The 10,782-nt window shown below is 30.8% G+C and overlaps 1 protein-coding gene across 1 annotated transcript; it reads right to left on the bottom strand.

Annotated features, from left to right (window-relative positions):
• Positions 1-610: 610 nt before the first annotated feature.
• On the bottom strand, positions 611-10,355 carry LOC144837134 (uncharacterized). The gene is made up of 4 exons (XM_078692143.1): positions 10,284-10,355; positions 9,560-9,650; positions 3,295-9,133; positions 611-2,979 (listed from the first exon to the last, which is right to left on the bottom strand). Exons 3-4 carry the CDS (start codon positions 8,270-8,272, stop codon positions 611-613), a joined length of 7,347 nt encoding a protein of 2,448 aa, XP_078548269.1. The 5' UTR covers positions 8,273-9,133; positions 9,560-9,650; positions 10,284-10,355.
• Between the last annotated feature and the right edge of the window lie 427 nt (positions 10,356-10,782).

Below are 10,782 nucleotides of genomic sequence, written 5' to 3'. Positions count from 1 at the left end.
TAAATACTGATACTGTTTAGTTGACATCGGTTGTACACATTAGATGAGATGTCATGTGATGATAAAGTTTTTGTAAATAATATTTTGAATATTTATTTATTTTAATAGGCCTAGAAAGAAAGTAAAAAAGTTAAAAAAAACACTCATTAAAACATTTAAAAAAATTGCATTTCATTATGTAATCATTGAAAGTGAAACATTTCATAATACAAAATATATTCATTATTTAGGAAAAACTATATATACCCGAAAATTCAATAATAAATAATTATAAATGACACTTTCAAAAAAGAAATATTAAATATGAAATCCAAAATCAGTTGCACGTACGTAATAATGTGATGTAATGAAATAAAAGAAGAATGGCAATATTACGCTTTAGCTTATAATATAGCAGAAATAACACTTTGTAGAAGTATTGAAAATTGATTATGGAATTTTTAATATGTACAAAATAACCAAAAACAGCTGAAATATTGCAGTATCACCGTAGAATATATTTAATAATTGTCCGAGACTAATAATATTGATTAATTTTAATTAATATTTATAATATTTAATATTGCACACAATATTGTGATTTAATGAAATTAAAGGAAAAGTAAAATATTTATAGTTGAATTTTAATGGCTTCATGGTAACTATAATAGATTGGTATTACTTCTGTATGCACTGTATCAATGTTTCTAACATAGACATGATCCAAAAGAGTTCCACCTTCTGTTGTACTGGATTGTATTAACTGTTGGTAATTGTGTCTGGTCAGCAGGTTATTAACATGGGATGTGCCTTTTAATAAATCTTCATTGAAATCACCCATTATAATGCATGTTGTACACACTTTATGTATTGCTTCCAATAGATTTTCAAGAACCTTACAGAATTTGTTGATATTATATATAGGGGGTCGGTATATAGTTGTGATAATAACAGACATTGGAGATGTTACCATAAAGGATATGAATTCGATATCTTTTAAATTGATGTTTAGTCTATTACAATATTTGTTTCGGGTATACACTGCCACACCACCATGTTCCTTATTTTTTAATTCCGAGGTAATTGTGCTGTCATTAGAATAGGATTGACACCTTGGCTGGTGATAGACTTCGAAATTGTCCATACCAATATTACTGATATCGTTGTCATTAATCCAGGTTTCTGTAAGACAGACGAAATCTGAATTGGCAAAAGATGTATTACATTTTAAGTCAGTCAAATGTTGTCTTAACCCTTGTATGTTATGCAACGTGATACAATATTGAAATTGTGTAGCAATACCAGGTTCATTCGGTTGTAAAAAGGGTTTCATTTTGCTTAAGCAAGTTTTAATTGTTGGGTCACATCGTATATGTTTGGGATCAAAGTTTTCAATATAAAGACCAGATAAAGAAGTAACACGGCTAAAACCTACATATGCTTGTCCAGACAAAAATGTATTTTTAAGATTTACAACAGCTTTACTCATTGTCATTCCCTGTACTTTGTGCACGGTACATGCATAAGCCAATTTCAACGGAAATTGTTTGCGACTGTATTTTTTTCCCATCGATTCTTGATACCTTTCAATAGACTGAATATCAATTTGGTTATCAAATTTAATTTTGATTGATGTTGGTTTAGAATTGTTGTCAGGCTTAATTATTTCTGTAATATTTCCCATACATCCATTTGTCATTCCTTTACTTACATCAACATTTTTAATTAACATTACTCTGGCATTAGGTGCAACCCATAAGTAACTTGGAAGTGAACATTGATTAGATTTCTTTATTGGTTTGTCACGAATTGTGTCTTTCCTTTTGGTATTCATTTCTGTATCTTCTGCTTCAATACATATTATGTCTGTGCATTTTTTGTGCAGCATTTTCTTATTCCAGGCTAAAACATCTTTGTTATATGAATATATATGAATAGCTTCTTCACAGTCTTCACCAGTTTCACGTGATTTCAGCGTTTCTAAATCGTCATTAGACAAAATTTGATTTTTTTCCTTTGTTCGTAATCTGTTTAACAAATTAGCGAATTTAGCATCTTCCTTCTGTCTCATTATCTCATCGAGATCTATTTGCTTGAAATTATCTGTCCATAATATATTTTGAAGCGATTCTTTATATAATGAACTGCCTTTTACAGGTGGTAATTGAAAAAAGTCTCCAACTGCCAATACTGAAACTTTACCAAAAGGTGAATCATCTCGTACTTGTTTTATCTGTCTTAATCGACCATGTATGTAACATAACATCTTTTGATCTACCATGGATATTTCGTCAATGATTAATAGTTGTAACTGACCAAGCCGATTACGAAGTTGCGTTATTTTCTCTTCTCCAAGGGGTTGATATGGAAGTGATACGTTAATAGGGATAGATAAAGCACTGTGGATTGTTTTACCATTTATATTGTATGCTGCAATTCCGGTAGGAGCAACTTTCAAAATTGAAACATCGTCTGGATTTTGCATCATTTTTCCAAGTATTCTTGTACCTTCGTTGTATATACATTTAACCAAGTGACTCTTGCCAACGCCAGCACCTCCAGTGATGAATATATGAAATGGTTGAGGCTGTTTTCCGTTCACTTTATTTAAGTACCACTGTCTTATTTCATAAAACACTTTCTGTTGTTTGTCATTTAAGCATCTGATCATATTGTTGCTTTCCTGCTTTGAGATTCTACTTTCCGTATGTTCTAATCTATACGGTTCCTTTTTCTCGGGTCCTAAATCCGGAATAATGTTTTCGCCTTGTTCATCATCATTTTCGATGTTTGGTTTTGGATTTTCTAGCCTGTCTAATTCACTTTCAGGACACAACAATCCCCAAGCGTCTTCTGGTGGTCCATACTTATCTATATAGTTCTGTGCTTGTTCAATAGCATCAGCATTACGCTCAAATTGTTGCATGTTTTCTGTAACAATGGAACTTACTGTTTGCAGATCCTCCCCAAATAATTTAACAGAACCCTTTTCATAAAAGTCTTCATATGATATAAAGGAAGGTGGTTTTAATTGCTGATCCGTACGAAATGGAAGGAAAAGTTGCATTATACTCATATAGTATTTTTCTGGTGCTATATGCTGTTTAAATCGAGGATATCTGACGACGGCATTATTGGTTCGTGTCCGTTTTTGGATATATCCCAATTTATTCTTTAACCTAAATGTATTTTGTTTCTTCTTTTTTCCATTATATTCTGATGATGAGAGTATTCTATATTCTGAACAATATGTTGCAAGGCACATCTTTTCAAAGTCTGGCCCGTCGGGTCGTGATTTATACTTGTCAAGTTTACTTGGCAACCAAGTGATTTCATCATCGTCATCTTTGTTTTGAATGACATTAATTGGCAAACTTAATCTTACTGGATTAGGTCCAACAGGAATGAATTCTACTTTTCTAGAACCTTCTTTTAATCTGAGATTACAAACACGATAAACACTTTCTTGTGCAGACACTTCACGATTTTGCATGTACACGTTACCAAGTTTCCTAAGACTTTGTTTAGCGTCTTCATTTCCATCTTTTATTTCAGTTTCTGCTTGTGACAAAAGTAGTCCCATTTCTCTTTCAGCTTTTGACATGTATGAAACAACATAGGCGACACATGCATACTCATTTGATACAAACTGTAAGTCCATATTAGCATTCCAGGCTCTTAGTAAAGATGGATTATATTGATTAACCCAAGCATCTTGAGGATTTCTTTGTAACAGGAAGTCATCTTTTGTGGCTATCAGATTATTAGCATCTTCGAAATCTGCTTGTGTAATATTCAAATCTTTAAATAGTTGTTTAGTGTCTTGGTAAGGTATTTCACCAGTAAGTGCACTTTTTACACTCTTCAACAAATCTTTAGCTGCTTTTATAGCTTCATTTTTAGCAGTGTCTTTTTCATCAGTATCATTGTTATCGGTTTCATTGTTATCAATGTCCGTAATTTTTCGTTGTATAACAAATGTTTGTTCAGATGGTGGTTTGGGAAAATTAAATCTACATGTTGTACCTTTTTTCTTACATGACTTTGAATGTCGTTTACAATGGGTTTGAACACCACAAACAATTTCATGAAGTTCCTTATCCTCATCTAATGATGGAATTTTACAAGATACGTATTTGTCGATGAATTCTGTTACCTTGTCATTTTCGTCAATTCCCAATTGAGGTGCATTTTCAACCCATAGAACCATATGAATATGTGGTGAACCTCTGGCTTGATATTCAACACGGAAAAAGTAGTCAATAACTTTACCAATAGGATGAGCATCAGATAGAATTACTTTTCTCAAAAAGTTATGAAATCTTTTATCAAACATTCGTGCAACTGTTACAGGATTTGATTTCAATAGAGTACATTTGTCTGCCCATTCCAATTCATTGATATTTCGTTTGTCACCTGTTTCAAGCAACAATGTTTTTATTACTTCTGGCCATCTCATATCAGCTGAAGAAAATGATGCGAACCATGTTGGTTTACCAAGCTGTCTCACCATTGCTAGTACATCTTTTTGTGTAGACTGCCAGTATGGACAAGTTCCTCTGATTTGTTTAAGGAATTTATAACCTCTGTCACATTTTAGAATTTCTTGAACTTTAGATGCGCTTTTGAAATCTGATGCTTTCACTGAAGATACATCATCTTTCTTACCTGAACTTTTTCTGAGTGCAATAGAAACACTTGACAACACTTGTTGGATTTCATAAAGGCATTGTGCAAAAAAAATGTACTCTGTATTTTTAGCAAATCTGTTGTCAACGTGACACAATTTGTTATGAAAATAACGACCTAGAGTTAATTTAATATTTCTAGCATCATGAAATGTAGAATGTCCAGTAGGAAACAATGTTGGGAAGCATTTTCCTTCCAGTGATTTATTATTTAAAAGTGCAACAGGGCTATTTCCTTCACATGGTGCACAACAGAAAATGTCATCGAAATAATGATCTAGTATTTCTTGTCTCATATCAGTTGGTTGTAGGCATGTATCTAATTGAATTCCAGACAGTCGTGAATCAAAATCTTCTTCTTGCTCTTCATTTTCGGACAAAGATTGCTCGTCAATATCTTTACTTGTTTCTGGTAGAACATAATTCCATTCTTCATTTACAACCACGTCAGAGTACCACTTATTATTTTGATGTAAATATTGCAGGGCTTGTAAGACTTTGGTCTTATTTACGTATTTATACTCATAATAACCTTTGTAGGACAACTTTCTTTTTAATTTGACTCTTATCATTTGATCTTCAGTTTCGGGTCTAGGTAGAACGTTAACAGTTTCAACTGTGTTTGATGGCACGCAAACGACTGGACCATGTATTCCATGCTGACCACCTTTTGGTAAATGCATTATTTTCATGAAAGGAATATTTATTGCAATCAAATGCTGTTCCAAATTGTTCAATGTTTCAAGTTCATCTGGAATATTTTGCAATTTCAAATTGTTTGTATGGGCTTCTGATGGAATCTCTGCCTTTATCAATTTTCTATGACATGTGTAACATATCCATAGACAGTGCCTAGAAGACATAGCAATTTCACATTCATTATTACATTCACTGTTACAAGTATGTAAATAGCTTTCGTTGATGCATGATTGAATGTCATACTTTGTCTTTATGCATTTCATAACTTGATTATCAAATAGAAGTTTTAAACACACACAACAAACATATTCAGGGCCACGAGATATTGATGTTCTGAAGTTCTTTATTACACATTCAATTGCCTTCTTCTTTACTTTTTCACATTGTCTTTTTTGTAAATTTTTGTCTAGTACTTTCTGCCTATATTGTGGAATATTTTGATATTTCTGTTTTGATATGTTTTTCATGTTTTGTTTGAATTTCTGTCTGAAATCTAGATTATTTTGATATTTATTTCTTTGATCAGTTTTGGTTATTTCCTTGAAATCTGGATTATTTTGGTATTTGTTTCTTTTATCTGTTTTGGTTTTTTCCTTAAAATCTGGAATATTTTGATATTTTTTTCTTTGATCTGCTTTGGTTTTATTCTTAAAATTTTGATTATTTTGATATTTTTTTCTTTGATCTGTTTTGGTTTTTTCTTTGAAATCTGGATTATTTTGATATTTGTCTACTCGTGCTCTTTTTGCTTTACATTGTTTTTTTAATTTGTAGTTAATATCAGTTTGATATTTCTTTTTCATTGCTTTTGCGTTTTTGTCATTACGTGATGTTTTTTTGTTGTCAGTCTTTTTGTTTTGTTTATTTTGACATTGCTTTTCTAGACGTTTTGCTTTCATTTTTCCTTTATTAAGTTGTCGTTTTACAACATCACTTTGTTTTCTGTTTCTTTTTTTAGTTGTTGGTGCTTTTCCATTATTTGTATTACCAATATCATCAATCCATGTGGTTTTAATTTTTTTTGAATTTGATTCAAATGTCTCATTTTGTGAATTTTCAGTTTCTTCATAAGTTGTCGACTTTCTTTTTTTAGTTTTTTTATCAGCATTTTCGTCTATTAACACTTTAGATTTTGAATGGTTGTTTACAGAGAATGCTTTTGGTTGTTTATCATCATTTGAATCACTAATTGTGGAAGCTGCTGTAATTGCCTCAAAATGATTACCTCCAGTGTACAGTATATATATACCTCTTTCCGTTGTAATTTCGTTATAGTAGCCTGGCTTTTTTGCAGAAAATATTTGCCATTGTTCTGTTTGGTCATTGTATGCATATATGTCAAGGTCCAACATGTTTGCCATCGAAATAATATCAGTGTCACAAGCCCATGTACCGGAATTCATCAATTTATTCGTAAGTACATACTGTTTTACACTTTTATATCTCTGTGTGTCTAATGTACATTTGAACCGATCATTAGTTTCCAACATGTGTTTTATATTCGCTTTTCTGAACATTGAATGATTTCTTTCGGTCCCACTAATTAAATACGCAATTGTCCTGTAAAAACAATTTCCATCACCAGTTATTTTCTTAATAGCAGTAGGTTTTGTAATATATTCAAGTTCATTGTCATGTTCAAAAGATGTATCATAATTTGAGCCCTCGTAATCAATACCTAATTTATGACACAACAATTCTTTACAATTTACTTTTAATGGTAGGTATTTAAAATACTTATCAGATCTTTCTGTTATTATTTCAGTTGAAACGTATATAATTTCACTGTCATCTAATGTAGGTGCATTTGAATATTTGTTAGCCTCAAATGATTCATTTTTGTCAATATGGCTTTCAATATCAATGACTATATCATCAAATAAATTATCAACACCTGTGTTGTGTTGAGAGGAGTTTGTTGCTTGTGACGCATTTATATGTACATCATATTCACTATTTTCATCTTTGTTGATTTTTAAAGTTACACTTGTTCCTGTTAATTCAAACTGAGTAGTATGTAAGGGGAAATTCATTGATTTTGCTAATGTTAAACAGTGTTTATGTATACCTTGCCAAGATGAAAAGTACAGCAACACACTACGTCCATTTTCTGTAAGCACACCTTCATTATTTCTTGAATGTGAATCGAATATAAAGTACCCAGTAGGACGCTTAATTATAGCAAAAGTACTTCCATTAAAAGTCATAAAACATGCATCATATTTGCATAATTCATATTCTAAGACTTGTCCTAATGACTTTGCTCCATACAACAATGCATCTTCATCACTTCCTTCTAATGTGCCATAAAGTCCTTCACTGTAATTGATTTCAAACGAGTTATTTAAAATATGAAGTTCGTTTGGTAGTTCGGACACCATTAACAATTCTTCATTCATTGATGAATCTTTTTGAATGAAGTAATACAATTCACTGCCAAGTAATAACATTTCATCGAGATCACAAGTTTTGAATTCATTTCCATCTTTTATATTACAGTAAAGCATAGCTACAAGAGCATTAGATACGCATTGTTTACCTGCAAGTTCTCGAAATCTGAAATCACCTTGATGATAACTGCCACGTGCTATAATACCATCATTTATTCCCATCCCTATTTCTACCTCACACAAGTTATTTTTTGAGATACTTTTATTAGTTTTATTAGATGTTTGACAATTTGTATATTGATCAGGATAAACAGTATTTATTTGATTATCAGTGTTTTCATCTGTAACTACAGTTGTCTTCTCATTTGTGATGTTCATTTTCTTTTCTTCAGTTTGTTCATTAATTTTATGCAAGTGTGTATTGTTATTTTTAGTTTTACTTTTAACAAAACGACCTTTCTTTCTAGGTTGATTTTTACCACCACCACCGTGCATCTTTATTATCTTGTCCGTCATGTTGGTAATAGTAAACTTCTCTTTTATTTTATTGATCTTAGTGTTATTATTTTTAATTCAATTTGTTCAATATTTATATAAATAATTTATCGTACAATACAATTCAAGTTTAAATAAGCTTTTATTTCTGTTTCTCAATTTAAATTATCAGTTACTTTAAAATCGCTGCAGTAACTATGTAAAAAATGTGTTTGTATATTGATTTGTTTAATTCTCATACATTCTCTAAATTCTTTTTCAAAATCCTTTTGGCCGTCTATTTCAACTCTCCTTTGACTCAGCAATAACTAAAATGCTAGTTTAAATAAGTTTTTATTTTTGTTCCTTTTTTTAATCAGTGTAGTTCTGTAATAAAATGGGTTAATCTGTTAATATTTATTAGTTCTTCAAATTTTTCTCTTTTCAATTCTTCCAAAGTTTCAAGTATTCAAAGTTTCAAGTATTCAAAGTTTTCAAATTGTTCTGGCTGCCTATCACAACTCTTCTTTGACTCACCAACTAGTTCAAAAATCTAGAGGCTATTGCCTTGAGTTGCCAATAAACAGACTTTATTCTGGCTATCTATCACTACTCTTCTTCGGCTCACCAATAGCTCTAAGTTTCTAGAGGCTGATGCCGTGAGTAGCCAATAAACAGAGTTTTTTCTTTGCTATCTATGTCAACTCCTCTTTGACTCACCAACTAGTGTCTAAGTTCTAGTGGCTTGTTGTCCGAGTTGCTCATAAACAGACTTTTTTACCTCTGCTGTCGTCACAACTCCGCTTGACTCACCAACTAGCGTAAGGGGCTAGCTAAGGCCTATTGTCGTGAGTTGTCAACAAACAGACTTTTCTCCAGAATATCTTCTGACACTTTTACAATCTGCGAAGAGAAGAAATATGAAATTTACTTTTACAATAAATAAGATTATGAGATGTTTAAATAGTATATTTGTATATATATAGTAATGAATATCAAGAGTCTCATACAGTTTTAGTTGCATCGTTATCAATTGTTAACGTGTGTATAACAAATGTGTCATGCACAATATTTGACTTAAAAAAAAAAATAATGACGTAGATAGTCTTAAGAATGAAGGAAGTTATAAATAAGGTTCTGAAACTAATTTTAGTTAATGCTAGTAATTTGGGAATAAATTATATTATACATATTACAAATATTATATTATTACAAATAATTGTCCCTCTTATCAAATCGAAAAGAAGTCTTAACACAAATTATTGGTTGTTGTTTAAATATTAGAAGTCATTAATGATCTTATATGACATGATTGTTTCAGATACTTACCAGAAGATAACTGGAGGATATAAAAACACGTAACTTTTTGTCCAATTTTTTTGCAGTTGCCGGCAATTGATTTTGTCAGCGATAGATTTTTCTATTAAAAAAAAAAAGGGTCACATATATTTATTAGTCACATATATTTATAATATTTAATTATACAGTAAAATATCAAATCAATTCAATACAGCAGAGTTGAGTTGAATGGATTAGAAGCCATTTTTGTGTCCAAAATATTGCGCGCTCCATACACGCTTTATGCATGTGTTTACTTTGGATAGCGATTATCTGTAGTTAATGCATTGTTTTTACATTTTGTTGAAATTTTTACATTTTTTAAAAAATAGTATATCTGTATATATATAGTAATGAATATCAAGAGTCTCATACAGCTTTAGTTGAATCGTTATCAATTGTTAACGTGTGTATAACAAATGTGTCATGCACAATATTTGACTTTAAAAAAGAAAATGATGACGTAGATAGTCTTATGGATGAAGGAAATTATAAATAAGGTTCTCGAACTAGTTTTAGTTAATGCTAGTAATTTGGGGATAAATTATATTATACATATTACAAATATTACATTATTACAAATAATTGTCCCTCTTATCAAATCGAAAAGAAGTCTTAACACAAATTATTGTTTAAAAGATCTTGACATTTGTTGTTGTTTAAATATTAGAAGTCATTAATGATCTTATATGACATGATTGTTTCAAATACTTACCATAAGATAACTGGAGGATATAGAAACACGTCACTTTTTGTCCAATTTTTTTGCAGTTGCTGGCAATTGATTTTGTCAGCGATAGATTTCTCTATTAAAAAAAAATGGGTCACATATATTTATTGGTCACATTTATTTATAATATTTAATTATACAGTAAAATATCAAATCAATTCAATACAGCAGAGTTGAGTTGAATGGATTAGAAGCCATTTTTGTGTCCAAAATATTGCGCGCTCCATACACGCTTTACGCGTGTGTTTACTTTGGATAGCGATTCTCTGTAATTAATGCATTGTTTTTACATTTTGTTTGTTCAGTAACTTAATAATTTTGTTATCATTTTAACAAAAACCTTAAAAACAAATAGATTGTTTTGATATTAAATTCAGTAGTTAAAGCCTTTTGAATGTTATTTTTATAACAGATGATTTAACTCCATACTCTGCACTCTAAATCTGTGAACACAATTGTTGTTGTAACTCTTTCAATATATGGC

Source organism: Antedon bifida, chromosome 3, assembly GCF_963402885.1.
Source record: "Antedon bifida chromosome 3, ecAntBifi1.1, whole genome shotgun sequence".
Classification (NCBI taxonomy): Eukaryota; Metazoa; Echinodermata; class Crinoidea; order Comatulida; family Antedonidae; genus Antedon; species Antedon bifida.
The sequence above is the reverse complement of the archived record's forward strand: the minus strand, read 5'-3'. Positions and strand labels throughout refer to the sequence as shown.

Bases quoted from the DNA above. Each gene is read 5' to 3' on its own strand.
- LOC144837134 (XM_078692143.1), bottom strand. From the start codon at position 8,272: ATGACGGACAAGATAATAAAGATGCACGGTGGTGGTGGTAAAAATCAA. The intron at 2,980-3,294 runs GTAAACTTGACA...TATCATATGAAG, and splicing joins TGAAATCACTTGGTTGCCAA to ACTTTTATGAAAAGGGTTCT.